Source organism: Equus przewalskii, chromosome 19, assembly GCF_037783145.1.
Source record: "Equus przewalskii isolate Varuska chromosome 19, EquPr2, whole genome shotgun sequence".
Taxonomy (NCBI): domain Eukaryota; kingdom Metazoa; phylum Chordata; class Mammalia; order Perissodactyla; family Equidae; genus Equus; species Equus przewalskii.
The window spans coordinates 24177361-24200481 of record NC_091849.1 but is presented as its reverse complement, the minus strand read 5'-3'; the positions used below and the strand labels follow the sequence as shown (position 1 = coordinate 24200481).

Here is a 23121-nt window from a genome sequence, read left to right as displayed (position 1 = left end):
ATGCCTTATCTCTGGAAACTCTTAATGGGGAAGGCAAGAACTTAAGTTGTTTACTGTCTGGCAACCTCATGTAACTGACACCCCCTCCCCCCCAAATCCTCCTTTGTTTTTGGCTGAGGATAATATTTAAGCGGTGACTTCTGCCATTTACTCAATCCGGTTTGATTCTTAGCTAAAAGTTGTGGGACCGCCCAATGGCCAGACCCTATGGGCACTGAAACCATTTTAAATTTTTTACATATTCTTTCCTTTGTCTTGCAAAGAGATAACTCACATACCTATGCCTTAAATTTAGCCTTAGCCTCCACCCATGTTTGCAGCAGTATCTGGGGCAGCAGCAGCGGCTCCTCCTGCCCATGGGCCCTGTCCCCATGCAGCAGCTCTGACTGCCCATGGGCCCTGTCCCCACGCAGCAGCTCTGACTGCCCGTGGGTCCTGTCCCCATGCAGCAGCTCCTCCTGCCCGTGGGTTCTATCCCCACGCAGCAGCTCTGACTGCCCATGGGTGCTGTCCCCATGCTATTCCACACTATTCTCTAAATAAAAGAGCACTACTGCCAGACCTTGAGAGTCCAAGAAATCTTTCTTTCGACTCCTCGGCTCACTGACCCCGCATCATTTTGACCACTTGGAAGGCCCCTTGGGATGGCATCTTCCTTCATATGTTATCTCCTTCCAGACACCAACCCTTGAGAGTCAGTCTAGTTTGTCCAGTGCAAACTATGAAGAGGAGTCTCACCAGGAACCAAATCAGCCAGCACCTTGATCTTGGACTTGCCAGTCTCCAGAACTGTGAGAAATAAATTTCTATTGTTTAAGTCACCCATCTAGGGTATTTTGTTATAGCAGCCCAAGCTAAGACAGTGATCAATTAGATTAGATTTCATTTCCTTTGTGCCAGGGAGTTATCTTTGTCATGTTTTTATATCAATGAGTTTGTAGACTTTTCGTTTTTATCCATTAACTAGAACAGTTTAAATAGTATCTGAGCGTGGAGGAGACTGTTGGTCATCTACCCCACTGTCCATTCTCCCTTTCTTCCTCAATATGAGAATCCCTGATTTTTAGCTGGTCACCATGAAAAAAGAGGACATTTCTCAGACTCCCTAGGTGTGACCTTGGACTAAATTCTGCCTAATGTGATGAAGCAGAAGGTTGTATGGTGGGTTTAGAAAGCTATAGTAAAGGATAGCTGTTGCATGCATGCTCTTTGCCCTACCTCTGTGTTCCTTTCTCCATCATAGAGCTTGGAATGTAGGTGTGATGGCCGGAGCTCTAGAAGGTGTGGTGAATTCTAGGGATGGTGGAAGGGTAGCTGAAAGGAACCTGGTGATTTTGTGGTGTTGCCATACCAGCCCTGGACATCCTGCACTTCCACATCTGGACTGCCTTTGTGTGGAAAAGACATGAACTTGTTTCAGACACTATCATTTTGGGTTTTCTATTCTGTAGAACTTATTCTAATGTTTAAGAGTACAATAAGTTGCTATTCCTTTAAAAAAATGCAGCCATAAAACCATCTGCTCCATATTTGTTTTGTTTTCTTTTTTTCCCCTTATTTAATTAGAAGTCTGTAACTTTCTGAATTTCATTGTTAGTATTAGTCTATTTATATTTATTTCCCCTTCTTGAGTCAGTTAGATCATTGAGTTTCTTTTAAAAAAGTCATTTAATCAAGGTTTTCAAATCTTTGCACATAATTTTTTAAATTACTCACAAAACCATTATTTCCAGTATATACTCTTTCACGTTTCCATTCTTTTTCTGTATTCTTTTTTAAAAATATTTATTACAGTAACCAATGGTTTATCTAATGTGTAACATTTTTATCCCTAAGGATGAGCAGGGCTTATTTTTATTTCTATAATTTGCCTGCAGCCCAATTAATTTCTAATTTTATCTTTATTACATTCTTTCATATGCTTTCCAAAGGTTAAGTTAATCTAAAAAAAGTAATTTCTTTAGTTGAATGTTGATTTTATCTTATTGTTTCTTGTTCAGCAATCTAAGTATGTAAGGATATAGGATTCTGAGTCGAGAGCTGTACTGAAGGCCCTGCCAGTGTTAAGGAAGGCCGCTGCTCACTGGGCAAGACCACACTTGGAGAAGACAAGACTGTAGGACACCTAGAGGTAGAGATGAGCTTAGCGATACCTAGATTGTGCCTTCACTTATCCTGCACAAAGGTGGGGTCTCTCAGTGATCCAGTGGGTCTGAGGCTCCACAACATGGTCAACGCACTCAGACTACAAGGATAGAGAACAAATAACACTGGGGTTCCTCGGGTAGAGGAGGAAAAACATCTTTTTCCTCTACCCATCTTAGGTTCCCCAATTCAGGCCCTGTAAATTAGACTAACAAAAGACAGATTAATAAGAGAAAAACAGACGTTTATTAACATGTTATGAAATAACAGGAAATATATATACTGGCCTCTGCCCCCAGTTCCTAGCAGAGACTTCCTAAAACTCTTGTAATTTCCTAAGTTATGAGAGCACTAGGAACATCTTTGTTGCAATATTTGGTCTTTGACCCCAGTTCCTGACACACAGCTCCTAACTCCCTTGGAGTTTCCTGGGTGATAGGAGTTTGTTTTGTCCTAATGAGGTGACTCCTGGTGGGCTCCAGGATAGCTTCATGATGGGGGATGGTCACCAGAAAGACCAAGCCATGATTAGAAACTCAGAATTTTCAGCTACACTCCCCATCCTCTGAGGAGTAAGGAGGAGTTGGAGATTAAGCTCATGATTGATCATGCCTACATGATAAAGCCTCCATAAAAATCCCCAAAGTACAAGATTTCGAGAACTTACAGTTGGTGAACACATCCATGTGTTGGGAGGGTGGAGCGCCCCAATTCCATGGGGACGGAAGCTCCTGTGCTAGGGACACTTCTGAATCTCATCTTATATATTTTTTCATCTGGTTGTTCATCTGTATCCTTTACCAAATCCTTTATTGTATAATAAACCAGTAAACAAAGCATTTCCCTGAGTTCCAGAAAATGTAAACAGTTCCAGAAAATGATCAAACCTGAAGGGGGGGTCATGGGACCTCCAATTTATAGCCAGTCAGAAGCACAGGTGATGACCTGGACTTGTGTCTGCGGTAGGGGTGGATAGGGATAGTCTTGTGAGACTGAGCCCTTAACCTGTGGGGTCTGTTCTATCTCCAGTTAGTGTCAGGATCGAATTGAATTGTAGGACACCCAGTTGGTGTGGGGAAAAAAAGCCCACACCTCGTGTCAGAAGCATCCTGAAGTGTTGTTAGTGGGGTAGTAGTGTCACTGACTAGTTACTGCAAAGAACTCAAGGGTGGGTTTGGATATTTAAACTGTTTTTCAAATTGTTCCTTTTCCTTTTGTTATGTTAAGGAGATGGAAATGATGCGGGTCGGTGAGCCGAGGAGTCGAAAGAAAGATTTCTTAGACTCTCAAGATCTGGCAGTAGTGCTCTTTTATTTAGAGAATAGTATAGTATAGCATGGGGACAGGACCCATGGGCAGTCAGAGCTTCTGCTGCCGCCGCTTCTGCTGCCCCCGCTGGCATGGGGACAGAGCCCATGGGCAGGCAGAGCCGCTGCTGCTACCCCCTCTGGCATGGGGACAGGACCCATGGGCAGGCAGAGCTGGTGTGTGGGGACAGGACCCACGGGCAGTCAGAGCTCCTGCTGCTGCTCCGAGTTGAGGGTTAGGGCTAAATTTAAGGCATGGGTATGTGAGTCATCTCTTTACAAGACAAAGGAAAAAAAGTTAAAATGGTACCAGTGCCGGTAGGTTCCGGCCATTGGGCGGTCCCACAACTTTTAGATAAGAATCAAACCGGATTGAGTAAATGGCAGAAGTCACCGCTCAAATATTATCTTCAACTAAAGACAAAGGAGGATTTTGGGGTGGGGGGTCAGTTACATGAGGCTGCCAGACAGTAAACGACTTAAGTTCTTGCCTTCCCCATTAAGAGTTTCCAGAGATAAGGCCATCCTCCCTTCCTCCTGGCACAGAGAGGGAGGCATGGAGATTTCCTTCACAAATGCAATTGTCTCTGATCAAAGGGCAAGCAAATTCCACTCCTCGGAGCCTGATTCTCATCTGTGGTTTTAAAATTAAGCAGCCTAAAAATCCTCATCATAAACTGTTTTAAAATTAAGCAGCCTAAAAATCCTCATCACAATCACCAATCACCCTGAACCAGACCAAGCCTTACCATAAGCGCTATGCCCCTTTTGAATATTCATTCCCCATCCGAAATAAGTGTCCCTGCTTCCCATTGTTTGGGGACACCATGACTCTGGAAATGATTCTTCATTGTCTCCTATTTGCTCCAAATATACTTTACTTTGTAAGACAAGTACTTCTGGTGGAGAGTCTGATTTAACTTGCCAGGAGGGAATCCACTTTGGTTTCAGTAACAGCAGTGAGAGAGTAACGGAGAAACAGGGAGTTTTTCCTAGACACATGTGCTTCATGCATACACGTGGGAGCACTCAGAGATGAGTCACTTGAAGCGGTGGTTAGAACTTGGGCTTCTGTAGCATCTTAACAAAAGAACAGATTTTTAGAGAAGTGACAAGACAAAGGAAAATGACTTTCAAGGCAGCAAATTGTGGGAAGGCAAATATATGGGGAAAGTAGTGGTAGATAAGGGCTATATTAGCAAGATTTGTTATGTAGATTATTCTAGTGCAGTCTCTGGGCTGATAAGGATCTAGAGTTGTCTCTCGTGATTAACTTCTGTCCTTTCTGGTAGAGAGGGGTGGGGGAATAACTTTACAAATTTATGTCCTGCTTTAAGGTAAATAGCGGGAGGCAGAGAGCTCTTCTTGTTTCTGTTTTTCTCTATTGCCTTCAGTTCAAAATCTTTCTTATGCCAAAGTGGCATATTTTGGGGTAATATATTCTGCTACCCTTTACTTTCCAATTACATTTAGCCTCTATCAGCATGACTAGGAGAGCTTACAATGCTGGGGAGAGTGGGTGATAGTCTCACCTCTTCTGTGTCTTCCTCTGGGTGGAGAGGAGGCCCAACCATGCCTCCAATATCCAAAAACAACTCTTCTATTTCCCCTGTTCCTAGAAAGATAATCTCAGAAGACTTTAACATCAACAAACGTCAATTTTTATATCAACTATAAATTATCATAACATCTAGCAATTTGGTGACATTTTTTGGTCAGCATTAATGTTGTCTGTGTTTCAGCTGACTTCACCACGGTCCTGTCATTAGCCAACTCAGCTATAATAACTTAGGTTTTACATGGAATGTCCTTTCCAAAATAAATCCATGTATACTTAAGGCCTATTTGATCATCTTTGAATCATAATAAAGACTGCCAACAATCATGCCAGCAACAACTATTTACTGAGATGTTAAACTATTTCAAGATGGCTGACTCCAGTACTGAAAATACCAACTTCTTTTCCAGTACTGAGTCTCCCATTAAAATTCATTTTTACTCTTAGTCTCCTCCCTATTTGAAGCATCTCACTGTAAGCCACTTTTAACTCTTCTCTCACACTTTTTTTGGTTACTGCCCAGGCAGAGCTCACTAGGTCTGGTTGCCATATGCACTTACTATGTCAGTTGCGGCTCAGATTATTAATCAACATGCCAGTGGTTAAAAGAGTCACTGCTATTTTGATTCTCCTGCTCTTTCCTGCATTTGGCAGAGACAATCGCAGCTTTCCCTCACCCCCCACCCATGAGTTCAATGGCATCAAACTGGGAGAACTCAGACCTCCCGATCTCTGGGTCACTCTTCTGATCACCCAAGGACTCTTGCAAATCATAGTTCTGAATCCACTGAAGAGGGATGGACAGCGCAATGTATGATCACTGCTGTTATCTTGCTTTCCTCCAGCTCAAGCTGACCATTTGTGGTATTTTTACAGTCTTTATATCCATTAATTCAAAGCAGTTTTATTAAGTATCCACTAAAAGCCTAGCACTATTCTAGGTACAGGGAAATAACAATGAAGAAAACAGACCAAATTTCTGCCCACAGGGGATTTACATTATATTCTCCATGTTAAACCAAACAGAAGACTGCTCCTTCCCTTACTCATTCGGGGAAGGCAGGAACAAAGGAGAATATTGATAAACCTGGAAATAGGGCCGGAGAGTATCAGAGAAGGAGGTCCCTGGGAAGGTGAAGATGTGGGAGCCAGTAGTTATGTTGTAAAAGGATACAACTCCGGCCTCATAGTCCAGAAAAACCCCCACCACCAGAGGCTGCTCTTTCAGATGAAGGGAAGTTAGGGGAGAGGTAAGAGCAACATAGCCTTTCTTTTTGCACAGCCTGATGGCCCAGAATCCAGACTGAGGCGTCCGCATCATGCCAATGTCCCTCTGCACGTTTTCCATACAAAGTCCTAAATCCCACCCAGTTCCTTCTCCCACATCCACTTCAAAGTAATGTTTTCCTGAGGTGAAGCCCTCGCAGCCCAGGATACAGGGCAAGGCAGTAAATCTCCTGGAAGTGTCAAGCTTCTCCTGGGGGCATCCACGAGTCACTTGTCTCCGATCCTCAGACAGAATTAGTTCATGATGAGCTGTATCTGGATCCAGAGTCACACTGACTGAAAAAAAACAAACACACATTTTTTGGTGCTGGGAACACAGTTTGTTTTAAATAAAACCAGCCTGTGTTCAAACGCAAGCATTATTTCTTACTAGCTGTGTGAGCTTAGGTGAGTCATTCTCTGAGCCTACGTATGCTTAGTGCTTGGTAAAATTCCTGGTATATGGTGTATATACATATATATTTATATATATGTTACTGACAATAGAATAGGACAAAAATGAAGGGCTGTGACTCCTATAATATATTTCATTCTATAAGACTCCATCTTGCTAACAGACTTGTTCTAGAGACTCTCTCCTGAACTCACTTTAAAGAAATAATTGGCCATATTGGGAGGCCTATGTGCACAGAGCTGAGGGGTGGCTTCTAGAAGCTGAAGGCAGCCCCCAGCCAATAGTTAGCAAGAAGCCAGTGCCCTAAGTCCTATAACCATAAAGAAATGAATTCTGCCAACAACCAGAGTGAGCTTAGAAGTGGATTCTTACCCAACCTAGCCTCCAGATGACAACACAGCCTGGCCAATACCTTAACGGTGGCTTTGTGAGACCCTAAGAAGAGGACCCAGCTAAGCTGTGCCCAGATTTCTGACCCACAAAACCTGTGACAAAAGTGTTGCTTTTAAGCCCCTAAATTTGTTTGCAGCCATAGATAATTAATATAATCACCAAATCATTCAAATTAGGTCCAATTTTGCAGCCAAACAAATCATGAAAACATTTCAGTTTTCAGAGCTTTTTTAATTTTATAATTGTGGATAAGAGACTGTGGAACTACAGCAAGCACTGATTAAGAGAATCAAGAGAGCAGGAAGCTCAGGCTTTGGAATTGGTAAAATTTGGTTTTCATATGGTTCTAACATTGACCATCTGTAATATCTGGGCCAAGGCTCTAAAACTATTTGTACCACAGTCCATAATACTCACCTACCTTTCCTGCATTGCTTTGAGAGTTGACTAAATATTAACAAGAAACATTATGTCCCAGACACTTCCTAAGCATTTTACACATGTTGATGCATTTATTTTTCATGACAATCCAATGAGGTAAGAACTGTTAATATTTTTATTTTTCAGCTGGGGAAACTGAGGAGGTTATTTGCCTGGGGTGACACAGCTAATAAATAGGAGAACAGAAATTTGAAGGGTCTGCACAGATAACCACACTGGGTATCACATACCTTGATAGCGCCTTAACATTTTCTTCACATCAAAGTAAAGCTCAGAAACATGGCACACAGTATGAACCTCCATAGAGAGGGCCTCTGGTGTTTCCAGCTTCACAGCCCAACTCCTAGAATAACCAGAGGCCAGAGACTTCTTCAGTGGGTCATTCCAGTCAGCTCTATACACCCATACCTCTTGCCTCCTGCATTCACACAGGACTTACCTGCTCAAAGTGTCTTTCACATCCTACAGAGAAACAAAGACAAAAAGTGAGTGTGGGACCATCAGTATTTCAGGGGGTTTGGCATATGGGGCTGTTCTCTATAAATGCTCCTTCCAAAGATGTAAAGAGAGTGACCCCAGCCTTAGATATTGATGGATGCACAGACAGAACGATTCTCATCCCAGCCCTTTGGGATAGTCAGCATGGTAGGATGTTTATCAACCTCTGAGTCTGTTATCTTCCTTGCTGAGGCCTGTGGGGAGCTGTAGTGTCCGCTATTGTACCAGCCTGTGGGCTGCTTGGGGAAGAGGGCCAGGAGCTTTGCCCATGCTCCCTCTGACAAGATTGGCTTTCAGTGACCTAATTTCCTTCAGCATGAGCCCATACTAGAGATTACTTATCACAAAGGTCCTTAGTGGTGAATCCACGCATGGCCCATGACTCTGGGCCACTAAGGTAGGCAGCAGGCATCATATCGTGGTGGAGCAGCCATGCTGCATTCTTAACCTTACAGTTTAACCTCCAGTTCTATTAGTGGGAACTAGAAGAAATAGCTCCAGGCCTTGAAAGGAGGCCCCATAAGAGCTCTGGAGCAAGGGCTCTATAAGCAAATCAAGGGTAAGGTTATCACTCATTGTAGCTGCCCCACCTTATCACCCACCAGTCATCTGGAGGAGTATTTCAAGAGACAGTTTGACAGTCAGGGTTCTGTGCACATGGACCAGGGACAAATGGTAGTAAAAGTTACCCATGGTTTTGATTGGCCAAGGAACTCATTGTGGCCACCCAGAGGGAGTATATTTTTCTGAGTAGCATAAAGGCACCCTATAGACTAGTGGAGGCAACCCTGCAGATATTGATGTGTATCTAAAAGAAACATTACTTTAAATTCCCCACATTAATGTGCCATTTATGGGTGGAGAAGGCAGGCCTTGCCAATTTTCCCATCCTTCCTCACTAGTCTGCTCTTAATAGCTCAGGAATAGACAGACACTTTCTTTCCTTCTTCCAAGTGCAGAGCCTCACCTGCAGCAAATTCTGGGCTGAGCCCTGACATTTTGCCTCTAGTTCCAGGATGTGGCTCTCAAGTTCATGGCTTTTCCGTCCCAGATTGGCCTCATTGTCCCTCAGTCTCCTCAGAATCTGCTCTTTTTCTTTCTCCAGCCTCCATAGGTAACATTTCTCCTCCTCATGCAGGAAGCTCTGGAGATTCTTAAATTCAGACTGGATTTTTTGTCTCTGAATGTTTATCTTCTCCTAGGGTCAAGAGAGTATAATCAAAAGGTGGAAACAAACCAAATGTCCATTGATGGATGAGTTGATAAACAAAATGTGGCATCTAGATACAATAGAATACAATTCAGCCTTAAAAAGGAATGGACTTCTGATACATACTACAACATGGATGAATCTTGAAGATATTATGCTAAGTGAAATAAGCCAGAAACAAAAGGGCAAAGATTGTATTATTCCACTTATATGAGATACCTAGAAGAGTCAAATTCATAGAAACAGTAAGTAGAATAGTGATTACTAGGAGTTGGGAAGAGGAAGGACTGGAGAGTTATTGTTTAATAGGCACAGAGTTTTAGTTTGGAATGACGAAAAAGCTCTGGAGATGGGTAGTGGTGACAGTTGCACTACAATGTGAAAGTATATAATGCCACTGAACTGCACACTTAAAAATGGTTAAAATGGGGACCAGCCTGGTGGCGTAGTGCTTAAGTTCACACACTACACTTCAGTGGCCTGGCATTCACTGGTTCAGATCCTGGGAGTGGACCTAGCACCGCTCATCAAGCCATGCCGTGGCAGCATCCCACACAGAAGAACTAGAAGGACTTACAACTAAGATATAGAACTATGTACTGAGGCTTTGAGAGAAAAAAGAAAGGAGGAAGATTGGCAACAGATGTTAGCACAGGGCCAATCTTCCTCACTCCCCGCCCCCAAAAAAAAGCATCACATCGAAAAAAAATGGTTAAAATGGTAAATTTTATGTTATCTGTATTTTAACATACACATACACAAAAGAAAGTTTGTTCAGCTACCGTGACATTATTTTCCCATGAGTCATTTGAGCAGGAAGAATGAAGTTCCCTGCTGCAGAGTCAAGCATGGGAGGAGAGCACTTAGATGTGGGGGAGGCTGTCAGGATTCTCTATGGTTACCTGATTCATTTCCTTCTTCTTGAGCTAAGAGGCAGGAGAAAGGAAGGATAGGAGTGCTAGATAATTTAATCATGGAACTAGGGCTGAATTCACTTTATCAGTTACAAAGATAAAGATGAGTTTTTATATGGAAGGTAAGAAGGTATCTCTGCATCTGAGGGATTTCTTGAAGCAAAAGCCTGTAATGAACATAACCAAGACTGGTCTTTAAGACAACAAGGCTGGGAGGAGAGTCCATGATGCTCAGCAGGAGGAGGTCTGGGTAGCAGGCTTTTATAGCAGTTAACAGAAATATTCATCCACCAATCCAGGGTCCAATTAATCACCCTTATGTATAAGACTGACAGAAACCAAATATATCTTATGAGAGACTCAGCTTTCATTTTGGGAGATAGAGAATTGCAGTTTCCATCTGTGCTTTCTCAATTCATGTAGTGTTTCAATGACTGTGATGTTGTGGAAGAAGGGTCATTAACAGGGTTCCATCCATATTAGTTATAATCAAGATCCTCTCCATTGCCCAAGATCCCAGAAATGAGGAAAGTAAGAATGTCCTTGGAGAGTTCAACTTCAATATGTGCACACAAAGGATCAGGGCAGAGGTCGGAAGAGACCCCTGAAAGAGACATAATAGCTCACCGGCCTGTGGGATTTGACTGCAAGCTGATGGATTACATGACTATTTCCATAAAGAAATGCATCTATGATTATGGGCAGGCTGGTCAGCCATGGAAATAGTTTTAGAGACCCCATAGTCGGCTGTTGCAAGTGTGTAGGTTCTTGCAGCAGTTATGATCCTCCTTATAAACCAAATAGATTTCCTTTATCAGCCTCATGAGCTTGAGTAATACGAATCTCAACCTGGAGTGATTCTGTTTTCTTAGTGCTCACAAAGGTTAGTTTCTGAACCCATAAGGCTGAGAGCTACATCCTGCACTGTGGTAAATGTGCCAAGGTAATAAGGTTGAGGCCTGCAAACTAGGAAGGTACTTTGAGGTATTTAAAAGTTGAAACCTAACAAAAGGATAGCTAAAGGAAGCCTCTCTAGAACTAGCTTTGGAGTGAAACCTCTACAGATACAAGGTGATGTCAGCAATAAGGCAGAGTGAGCTGTTCCCTTTATCTCTCCCTCTTTGAACTACAGATAAATGGACATTCGTTGACCAGTGGAGGATACCCACACAGCACAACAGGATGCCTGAGAGACGGACATAGCTATACATCTGAAGGTGGATGGACTGGCTCCTCAGGAAATGGTGGAGATAAGTAAACTCTCCTCTACCCTCCCTAGCAGCCCTGTGCACATACCTGAACACGTTCCTAGCCCGCACGAATGCCCATAGTACTGCTGCAGTCTCAAAAGTGGGAACACACCTTGGCACAACTGTGGGGAGGGGTGGCAGAAGCCCTGGGCCTGTGTTTGGATGCTTCCCTGGCCAGTGGAAGAGCCCACACTGCCACTGTGGTCCCAGGCATGGATCCACAAAGAAGCCCAAGCTATGAAGCACAGCAGCCGGCATGACAATAAGAAGAGGAGGCAGCAGATATACACATGCACGCAAATGCTTTTCCGGCCAGTGCGAGTGCCCATGGTACTGCTGCAGCCCCACAAGTGGGAACATGCCTCAGGGTGGCAGCAGCCCTGCACCAATGTGAGAACACCTCCCCAGCCAGTGGGAGCTCCCACTGTGCCTGCACCACTTCCAGTGGATGAGCTGGGATCAGAAATACAGCTCCTGCTTCCCCTCAGTGGTAGCAGGTGGAATCTGTGACCTAATACTACTGCAAATGCAGTAGCAAAAGGTTAGCTCATCAAACAGCATCAGAAACTACAGCAACAATTCAGAGCAGAAGGAAAGTGACAAATTTCCAGAAACCAACCCTGAAGTCACAGAAATTTACAATCTAAATGACAGAGACTTCAAAATAGCTGTCATAAAGAAATCCAGCGAGTTACAAGAAAACTCAGAAAGACAGTTCGAGGAGCTCAGGAATAAAATTAATGATCAGAAGGAAAACTTCACCAAAGAGATTGAAACTATATATATATAAAAAAAACAGAAATTCGGGATATGAAGAACACAATTAATGAGATAAGAAATAATTTAAAATCCTTTAAAGAGTAGAGCTGATATTATGGAGGAAAGAATTAGTAATTTAGAGGATAGAAATGCTTCAAGTGGAGGAGGAGAGAAAACTAAGATTTTTAAAAAACGAAGGAATTCTTTGAGAAATATCTGACTCAATTAAGAAAAGAAACATACGGATTATAGGTATTCCAGAGGGAGAAGTGAGGGAGAAAGGAGCAGAAAGCTTGTTCAAAGAAATAATAGCTGAGAACTTACCAAACCTGGGAAAGAACCAGACTTATAAATACATGAAGCAAATATGACTCCTAATTACATCAATGCTAAAAGACCTTCTCCAAGGCATATAATACTAAAACTGGCGAAAGTGAACAACAAACAAAAAATATTAAGGGCAGCAAGGCAGAAAAAAATAACCTACAAAGGAACCCCAATTAGGATTTCAGGGGATTTCTCAGCAGAAAACTTACAGGCTAGGAGAGAATAGAATGATATATTCAAAACACTGAAAGACAAAAATTTTCAGCCAAGAATACTCTATCCAGTAAAACTATCTTTCAGATACAATGGAGAAATAACAGCTTTCCCAGATAAACAAAAGCTGAGGGAGTTCATTGCCACTAGACCTCCCCTACAAGGAATGACTAAGGATGCCCTTATTCCTGAAACAATAAGGCAAAGGTCTACAAAGCTTTGAGCAAGGAGATGAACAGATAAACATAATCAGAAAACTGTAGCTCTTTTTCAGAACAGGGTAGTAAATACTTAATTATAACTTAAAAGATAAAGAGGAGGAAAGCATCAAAAGTAACCATAGGGGCCAGCCCAGTGGTGCAGCAGTTAAGTTCACACGTTCGATTTCGGTGCCCAGGGTTTGCCAGTTTGGATACCAGGTCCACACATGGCACCACTTGGCAAGCCATGCTGTGGTAAGTGTCCCACATATAAAGTAGAGGAAGATGGCATGGATGTTAGCTCAGGGCCAGTCTTCCTCAGCAAAAAAAAGAGAGTTGGATTGGTGGCAGATGTTAGCTCAGAGCTAATCTTCCTCAAACAAAAAATGTAACTATAAACACTTCAACTTAGTCACAAACTCACAACACAAAACAGAATAATTTGTGACAACAATAACTCAGAAGGGCAAGTAAAGGGACAGAACCTGATTAGGTTAATGGAGATAAGAGGCTATCAGACAATGGACTATCTCATCTACAAGATCTTTTATACAAACCTCATGGTAACAGCTAAACAAAAATTCAGAGCAGAGCCACAATTCATTAAAAAAGAGAAAACTGAGAAAGCCTCCAGAGAAAACCAGCAAAATGAAATGGCAGTCAGAAATACAAAGGAGGAGAAACAATGGAAATACAGAACAACCAGAAAACAAGAGATAAAATAAATGGCAGTATTAAGCCTTCATATATCAATAATCTCTCTAAATGTAAATGGGTTGAATTCTCCAATCAAAAGACACAGAGTAGTGAGATGGATTAGAAAACAAGACTCAAAAATATGCTGCCTCCAGGAAACATATCTCAGCTCTAAAGACAAACATAGGCTCAGAGTGAAAGGATGGAAGATGATACTCCAAGAAAATGGCAAACAAAAGAAAGCAGGGTTGCTATTCCTGTCTCAGACAAAGCAGACTTTAAGATAAAAAAGACAATGAGAGACAGGAGGGGCAGTATATAATCATAAAAGGGACTTTCCACCAAGAGGACGTGACACAAAAATATATATGCACCTAACACAGGAGCACCAATGTATATAAAGCAACTATTAACAGACCTAAAGGGGGAAATTAACAGCAACATAATAATAGTAGGGGACCTCAATACCCCACTTATATCCATGCATAGATCATCCAGAACAGAAAGTCAACAAGGAAATAGTGGATTTAAATGACACACTTGATCAGATGGACTTAATAGACATATAGAGAGCATTCTATCCAAAAACAGCAGAATACACATTCTTCTCAAGTACACGTGGGACATTCTCAGACAGACCAAATGTTGGGAAACAAGGTAAGCCTCAATAAATTTAAGAAGACTGAAATCATATGAAGCATCTTTTCGGACCATAATGCTATGAAATTAGAAATCAACTACAAGAGAAAAGCTGGGGAAGTCACAAATACATGGAGACTAAACAACATGCTACTGAATAACCATTGGATCAATGAAAAGATCAAAGGAGAACTTAGAAAATACCTGGAGACAAATGAAAATGAACATACCAAATCTTGTGGGATATAGCAAAAGCAGTTATAAGAGGGAAATTCATAGCAATACAGGCCCATCCCAACAAACAAGAAAAATATCAAGTAAGTAACCTTAAACTACACTTAACATAACTAGAAAAAGAAGAACAAACAAAGCCCAAAGTCAGCAGAAGGAGGGAAATAATAAAAATTAGAGCAGAAATAAATGAAATAGAGACTAAATAAAACAGTATAAAGGATCAATGAAACTAAGAGCTGGTTCTTTGAGAAGATAAAATCAACAATCCCTTAGACTCACTAAGAAAAAAAGAAAGAAGTCTCAAATAAGTAAAATTAGAAATGAAAGAGGAGAAATTACAATGGATACTGCAGAAATACAAAGGATTATAAGAGAATACTATGAAAAACTATACGCCAACAAATTGGACAATCTGGAAGAAATGGATAAATTCTTAGACTCATACAACCTCCCAAAACTGAATTAAGAAGAAACAGAGAATCTGAATAGACCAATCACAAGAGATCAAAATAGTAATCAAAAACCTCCCCAAAAAACAAAAGTCCAGGACCAGATGGCTTCTCTGGAGAATTCTACAAAACATTCAAAGAAGATTTTATACCTATCCTTCTCAAACTATTCCAAAAAATTGAAGAATATGGAATGCTTCCTAATTCATTCTATGAGGCCAACATTACCCTGATACCAAAACCAAGCAACAACAGCACAAAGAAGGAAAATTACAGGCTAATATTACTGATGAAGATAGATGCAAAAATCTTCAACAAAATATTGGCAAATTGAATACAGCAATACATTAAAAGGATCATACACCATGATCAAGTGAAATTTATAACAGGGATGTAGGGATGGTTCAACACCCACAAATCAATCAATGTGATACACTACTTTAACATAATGAGGAAGAAAAACCTCATGATCATCTCGATAGATGCAGAGAAAGCATTTGACGACATCCAACATCCAATTATGATAAAAACTCTCAATAAAATGGGTATAGAAGGAAAGTATCTCAACATAAGAAAGGCCATAAATGACAAACGCACAGCCAACATCATACTTAAGGGTGAAAGACTAAAAGCCCATCCCTCTGAGAATAGGAACAACACAAGGGTCCCCACTCTCCCCACTCCTATTCAAAATAAACTGGAGGTCTTGGCCAGAGCAATTAGGCAAGAAAAAGACAAGCTATTTTCCATCACAGAGCTTAGGCATAGGGGATGATTGGGCAAAGCACAATGAGGGTTTATTCTCACTAACCAGACCAAATGAAACCCAAAGAAGAAACCATTATTTGTTTTTATGACCCTGGTTGTCTACATCTATGAGAATTTATCTCCAACTCTTTCAACTTTTCAGTAGTAACTGACTCGGATTCCTGATACCTCAGTCAGGAGAAGCAGAATTGGTGTGCCTATTTACCTAGAGCCACTTTGACAGGGTTTCAGACTTTTTTTTCAATTATTTTATTGGAAAATAGCTTGAGATCAATAAATTCAAATTCTTACATTCCATTCGGTTATTTGCTTTTCTGTGAACACCTTCAGATTCATACATTCCTCTTCCAGTTGCCTCAATTTTGTCACAGCTTCCTGGAGCTTTTCCTGAAGGAGAAATTGGGTGAACAAGGTCTGTTTAATTCGACAACTCTTCATTAGGCACCTAAGGGGAATCCCAGCCTCCAAGACTATTAGAATAACACTGTATATTTATTGAGTCCTTACACTTTGCCGGGAAGCATGCTGAGGGCTGTATGTGCACAAACATATTTGATTCCCTTGGCGACCCTGAGCAGTTAGATTTTTAACATCATTTCCGTGCTGTAGAAACTGAGGCTTTTGGGGACCAGCCCCATGGCCAAGTGGTTAAGTTCGCACTCTGCTTCTGCGGCCCAGGGTTTCGCCAGTTCAGATCCTGGGCGCGGACATGGCACCACTCATCAGGCCATGCTGAGGCGGCATCCCACATAGCACAACCAGAAGGACCACAACTACAATATACAACTATGTATTGGGGAGCTTTGGGGAGAAGAAGAAAACAAAAGATTGGCAACAGATGTTAGCTCAGCTGCCAATCTTTGAAAAAAAATGCTCCATCTTTTTTAAAAAAAAAAAGAAACCGAGGCTTAGGAAAGGATTAAATAAGTTACCGAAGGTGGTAAAACCGATAGGTGGGTGAGCCGAGATTCCAACCTCATCTGTTGACCCAGAGCCTGAGCTATACCCACCACTACAGTCTTACCAGAGAAATATTGCACATAGAACAAGATAATCATCTAAGGGAAGATTTTATAAAACAATTTGCTGAATCAAACATAATCCATGCCAGAGTGTTTGGCACACATGGAACTTTGTATGTATTATGGTGAATCAGGAAGGTAAGACCAGGATGCCAGCTGAAGTTAGGAGAAACGGTTAATGGAGGAGGGGAGTTCTGATATGTTTTGAAGAATGGTATCATGAGGCCAATCTAAAATGACTTAGTATCCATATTAAGCTCTTAGATTATTTTTCAAAATAGTTTCTCATATTTTCATGGAAAGCAATTTTAAGCCAAAGCAAATTGCTAGTTGAGGTCAATACTGAAAGAATTGGCTCCTGTCCTCTGTAAATCCAGTAAGAACATTCATGAATTCTCTAGCCCTCTCAAGAAAGAGCTCTATGAAGCTTGTTAGCAAAAGACTGTACTACCTTTGCTGTGAGCAAAGGACTATTCTAAGCTTTACATATATTAATGTCCTTAAAGTTTATAACAACCTCCTAGGCATGCATGTCAGGAAGGGAAGGGACTGCCATTATTCCTATTTACAGATGGGGAAACCAAGGCATGAAGACTTTAAATAACTTGCTCAAAGTTACCCATCCAGTAAGTGGCAGAACTAAGATTTTCAAACCAAGCAGCCTGACTCCTGAGGCTTAGTAACCATTACCCTGTGCTGTTTCTTGTCTCACTACTTGGTGGGAAAGTAATTCCAATGGGAATATCCCCATTACAGTAATTAGCTGCTCCACGGAGTTTAAAGAAAAGCTGCCATGTGCTGAGTTGTGGTCAGTATTGACATGTCCTGATGGAGGACCCAGAACCTTAATATAAGACCACTTCTGCCTCATAGGGGAGGGAACAAGACACCTGACACTGAGGACATTTTTTTTTAAATCTATACAGGGCAGAGAGAGACTCAGGCAGCCGGAGTATGCCCACTCCTTCATTCCACCACAGCAAAGGTCAGCCTTCCTTTACACGATTTTGAGTGAGAAACTTGGGAGTTACCCAAAACCTCTCCCTCCGCTTCATCCTCCATGACCAAATCAGTTCCAAACCCTTCAACTCCCCTTCCAGAGTCTTGCTGGAAATTGCCCCCTCCCCCCTTCTTACAGGAATAAGTGAATGTTACTCCTTCAAATTCCTTTTATTTTATCAGCGTGAGAATGCTCTTTTCACTGTCCACCTGATCCTTGCCTCTGCAGATGAAAATCCCCCAATGGCCAATACTACTCTGGGCTGGGATTTAGACTCTGAGCTGATACCAAGGTTCTGGGCCCTGACTTCCCTTCCCACGCCATCACCTGCCCTTCCCTACACACAGCCCCTGGCCTGGTCACAGCAAGTCGGGAAAGGTCCCATGCCTGTGCCTTTGCACATGTGGTCCCCTCTGTCTGGATGCCCTGTTTTTTTCCATACTTCTTTTTTTTTTTAATTTTTTGCTATGAGTTTAGTTTTTTTTTCTTAAAGATTGGCACCTGAGCTCACAACTGTTGCCAATCCTTTTTTTTTTTTTTGCTTTATCTCACCCAAATCCCCCCTGGTACATAGTTGCATATCTTAGTTGTGGGTCCTTCTAGTTGTGGCATGTGGGACGCTGCCTCAATGTGTCCTGACAAGCGGTGCCATGTCCGAGCCCAGGATCGGAACCCGCAAAACTCTGGACCACGGCAGCAGAGTGTGCGAACTTAACCACTAGGCCGCGGGCCGGCCCCTCCATACTTCTATATTTTTATTTTTATTTTTTTTTAGGAAGATTAGCCCTGAGCTAACATCTGCTGCCAGTCCTCCTCTTTTTGCTGAGGAAGACTGGCCCTCAGCTAACATCCGTGCCCATCCTCCTCCACTTTATATGTGGGACGCCTGCCACAGCATGGCTTGACAAGCGGTGCCATGTCCGCACCCGAGATCCAAACCAGCGAACCCCAGGTCACCAAAATGGAACGTGCGAACTTAACCGCTGCGCCACCCGGCCTGCCCCTATATGTGGTTCATTTCTGGAGCGGTGGGGAGTGGGGAAGTTGACAGAGAGGGGCAGGGACTGGGAAGGCGAACCGGGGGATGGAGGGACTGAGAGGTCTAATGGAGAGAAAGAAAAAGGAGGGAGGAGTGAAGGGCGATCGAGGAAGGGAACTGAGCAAAGAAGTGGAGAGGGAGGGACAGAGGACCGGGCGGGGAGGAGGGGGCGGGGCAGGATGACGGGGTAGGGAGAGTGGAAGAATGAGGGAGGGGGCAGAAGAACAACAGTACAGGGACAGAGCGACAGGGTGGCTGAGACTAATGGAGGGGACAGGGAGGTGGTCAACAGAGACGGGGCGGGGATGGTCCGGGAGGAGGGGGGGAGCGCTGGGTGAAGGGATTGCGCCCGGCACATCCCGCTGGAGCCCCGACGGTTCGCCGGGTAATTAGCCCTCAGTCCAGATGGGCCCCTCGGTGTCGCAATCAAAATGGTAATTGGTCCCTTGCCTCCGGCTGCGCTTCTGCCCCGCCCGCCTGGGAGGGAACAGGGACAAGCGGTTCCGCCGAGGGGGATCCCCCGTCCCCGCCCCCATTGCGGGCCTCGCCGGCTGCGGCTCTGAGATCAGGGGGCGGCCGCACCCAGCACCCCCTCCCTCACCCCACCCCACCCCCGCCCCTCGGGAGCAACTGCCGCGCAAGATGGATATCCCGCCGCTGCCGCTGCCCCGGCCGCCGCCAGGAAGCCGGCTGCGGTCTCCGCCGCACCCCCCGCGCCCGGCGGGCTCGCTCACACCGGAGCTCGAGCTCTCGGCTCCCGGGCCAGGACGCGGAGGAAGTGCCGCGCGGGGCGTGCGGCGGCTGGGCGCAGAGCTCGGCACTCCCTGGGTAATTTTTTTATCTCTTGAGGAGTTACTTCTGAGAAGGCTCCTCAGATACCACTCCCTATCCGTTGATGCCCTTCCCTACCACCCAAACCAGGGGACCCTAAGACAGTCTTTTTTGCTGGTTTGTCTTCCGTACTACACTGTAGGATACCTACAAGGTGGTGTGTCTTTGTCCTCTGTTTTTAAACTATCACATAGTCTTGCACATTGTGGTTTCTCAAATTAAATACACTGTGTGAAGCCATAAAATATGCAGGTGTGGGTTTGAGCATATTGTTCCAGAGCAGGGAGAAGTTCATCATAGCAAGAGTGGACAGAGACAAGAGTTTGACCATCCCATTGAACGTCAGGATGGAGAGCCAGGACTTGACTCAGTGAGGACCCATCATAAACTATTTTTCAGAAGAACGATATGATGAAAGCTGTATTTCAGGATTATAATCTCGGGTTTGGGGCTAAGTAATCTCAGGTCTGGGGAAGCAGCACGAGACTGGGTGTTTGCCCCTGGCCCGAACACCCACCTTGTAGCCTTGGCATACATCTTCAACAAGAGCTGTGGTGTGTCCTTTGTGCTGTGGTGTCCGTTCACAGCGCCAGCAGATGAGCTGGCCCTCGTCTTCGCAGAACAGGTGGAGCTTCTCTCCGTGTTCCTCACATGACATTTCATGCTCCATCTCCCTGATGGCTTCAATGAGGGTTCCCAGCTGCTTGTTGGGCCGGAGGCTTGCCATTTGAAATGTAGCCCGACACTGGGGACAGGAGAATGTCCCCAGCCATGGTTGCAAGAGGCGTACGTTCTCAATGAAGCGTACTATGCATAAGTGGCAGTAGCTGTGTCCACAGCTGACGCTCACGGGCTCAACCATCAGGTTCAGGCAGATGGAGCAAGTGGCTTCCTCCCTCATCTTCTTGGCGTTTCCGGATGAAGCCATGGCTTTTCCTGAAAAGCTCCAGCACTGGATCTAGAGGCAGAGATGAAGCAGCCAGAATTTTCCCACAGTGATAGAAATATACCTCACCTGAGTTTCTGTTCAATGCACTGGCTGCCACTGGCCTCCACAGGTCTTGAAATCTTCTCTCTAGAGAGAAGAAATGGATTGGAATTTAGAAGATGCATAAAATGTAGCTATGTTGTGAAATATAGTGGTGAATATCACATGTGGCCACTTCAATTTAAATTAAGTAAAATCAAATAATTAAAAATTCAGTTTCTCAGTCCCACTAGCTACATTTCAATTGCTTAATAGCCCCAGGTGGCTAGAGCCCACATGATAGCCCAGCTACAGCACATTCCATCATTGCAGAAAGTTCCTTGGACCAAGTGCTAAGAGGGAGAGAGAAGCAGGGCAGGCCTCCTCAAAAAAGTTGCAGCAAGAGAGAGAACTCGGTGAGGGAGGGTGACACTCTATTCTACTCTAATGAACTTCAAGAATAATTGGTACCAGAACTACTTCTTTGTAACTGGTAGTAACTTTTAGGAAATTGGGTGGTCTGTGAAGGATTCTATTGAGACAATCATACTCAGCTCTACTGGAACCCACACCCCCAGTTCTCTCTACCCCCACTCCACAAAGAACAAAAGACACCAGGTTAATGTCTCAGTGGAGACCCAAAGAGGATGATAATGCAAGTAAACAAGACAGCCAGAAGAACCAGTTTGTCCTTTTTGCCCTCCCTGACCTGAGGGAAACAGAACTGGAAAGAGAGCTGAGAAGCTAAGGGGTTGGCCCTGAGGAGCAGAGCCCTTGGATAACTCGGGAGGTGACTGTCTCTTCTCCAGACCAGGATTCATCTCCCAGGAGAAGTTCAGGGTGACTGGGACACAGGGAGTTTGCAGAATCCAGGATGAGGGGGAGGTGGGAAGCAGATGGGGAAGGCTGGGGCTCTGTGGAATCCCAGGTGTTGGACTCCCTGGTATCCACCAGTGAGGACTGGATGACCAGAGACAGCAGAGGAGTGAGAAGGAGCAAAGGAGTCTGTGCCTTCACCCACTGCTGCAGTTGCTTCCTTCAGGAACCTAGCCCTGTTCCCCCCTTCCCACTCAGGGAGGGGAGCGGAGGTGGAAGGAAGTTTAGGGGGTGACCTTTCCTTTGAACTGACAGTACCAGAATTAAAAACAAGGATTCAGCTAAAGTTACCGGATAGGCTGCTTCCCTCTAATAACCAGGCCCAGTCTCTTGGAGCCATGGAGAATTCTTCAGAAGACTTCTATTCCTTGGCGGCTTATTTCTCTCAAGAGATAGACTAGGCTGCTCTCTGCCAGGAGTGCTGTGCTCCTGGGGAGAAGGCCCTCCCCATCTCTGAGGCCTGTCCTGGGCCTCCACTCACCTCACATCCAGGATCTTCTGAGATCTGGCACAGAGTCGGGTGAAAGAGAAAGCAGACAGGGAGTGAGAGCTACAAAGCCAAGTCTTGAGCATTTTCAGTATTTCAGCAGGCTCTGTGATCAAGAAACAGTCCCCTCTCCTTGCTGCCCACCACCACACACTCACCATATCCCTCCGCCCAGAAAACGTTGGCATAGACGTTTTCTGCTGCCTTCACCACACAGCAGGCAGTCACATGTTCGCTGCTAGTCTCCGCAGTAGCTGCCGCTTTCAGAGACCCGAGTGAAGAAGTTAACTCAAAAGTGAAACTACTCCGGGACGCCGCCCCGTGGGGTTTGAGGAGGAGACTAGTGAAATTACCCGTATCTTTTGCACTCAACTCCTCCTGAGAGGGAGGGGAGACTGTAGAAAAATGTCCTTTTACAGCAACAAAAAGAAGCAGCAAATTAATAAGCCAGTAAACTATTTTGTGACCCCAGCACAGAGTATCTAAAATCACAGAGTTCACAGACCCTGACTTGAGATATTTTTCCTTTTTCCATCAACTCCCTCGGGACCCATAAGCCTTTCTGACGGATGCTATTTTTAGGTCGCTCACTCTTATAACTGCTCTGAAGGATGTGGTTAAAAAAGGGGTGGTGACAGTAGTAGGATGCGTTGGTACCACAGAATTTGCTCAAGGCAGTCTCCCATTCTGCTCTGCCGTGTTGCTGTGTCTCATTTGCATCCTCAATGCCCCTCCGCAGGATTCAAATACTTACCAGTAGTCAGAGTTAGCTGCCCAGGACGGCAAACAGGAGCTACCAATGGCCCAGCAGTGAGTGGCCTCAGCTGGGAGCTCTGGGAGACCCGCGGGCCACCACTCTGCCCTGCCCCCTGAGACCCGCGGGCCACCACTCTGCCCTGCCCCCTGTGGGGTCGGGGTCAATACTTAGTGGCTCAACTGCAGACTCTCCAGTTCAAAATAAGAACAAAAGTACTATCCCCACTCAATTTAGAGTCATTGTTTAATGGGAAAAAACAGATTACCACCTCAAAATAAAACCTTGCCACATTTATAGCCTGAGGTGTAAGAGGCATTCATGATAAGTGCACAATAAATATTTCTTTAGGAAATAAATATGTATGGAGGTCCAAGGAATCCAGTAAGGGAGGCTGAGGACACGGCCAGGGGAAATTAAACTTGGACTCTGAGAGCTGTCTGGGCCAACTCTGGGTCCCTGG

General features: G+C 44.1%; 1 protein-coding gene across 3 annotated transcripts; it reads right to left on the bottom strand.

Moving 5' to 3' along the window:
• Positions 1 to 3437: 3437 nt before the first annotated feature.
• TRIM38 (tripartite motif containing 38) lies at positions 3438 to 22499 on the bottom strand. Of its 3 annotated transcripts, XR_011529660.1 has the most exons (8): positions 22063 to 22499; positions 20092 to 20649; positions 15974 to 16069; positions 8991 to 9221; positions 7965 to 7987; positions 7756 to 7868; positions 4985 to 6573; positions 3438 to 4532 (listed from the first exon to the last, which is right to left on the bottom strand). XR_011529660.1 is itself a non-coding variant. In XM_008528118.2 (7 exons), the coding sequence occupies exons 2-7, from the start codon at positions 20500 to 20502 to the stop codon at positions 6053 to 6055; spliced, it is 1395 nt and encodes a 464-aa protein (XP_008526340.1). In that variant the 5' UTR covers positions 20503 to 20649; positions 22063 to 22499; the 3' UTR covers positions 3438 to 6052. The 3 variants fall into 3 exon arrangements, 2 of the variants coding, with proteins under 2 accessions (XP_008526340.1, XP_008526342.1); XM_008528118.2 differs by having other exon boundaries at positions 3438 to 6573; XM_008528120.2 differs by having other exon boundaries at positions 3438 to 6573; positions 21899 to 22141.
• Positions 22500 to 23121: the final 622 nt, after the last annotated feature.

Bases quoted from the DNA above. Each gene is read 5' to 3' on its own strand.
- TRIM38 (XM_008528118.2), bottom strand. From the start codon at position 20,502: ATGGCTTCATCCGGAAACGCCAAGAAGATGAGGGAGGAAGCCACTTGC. The intron at 16,070-20,091 runs GTGGGTGTTCGG...TTTCTCCTTCAG, and splicing joins ATGTATGCCAAGGCTACAAG to GAAAAGCTCCAGGAAGCTGT. The intron at 6,574-7,755 runs GTATGTGATACC...GTTTTTTTTCAG, and splicing joins AATGTTAAGGCGCTATCAAG to TCAGTGTGACTCTGGATCCA.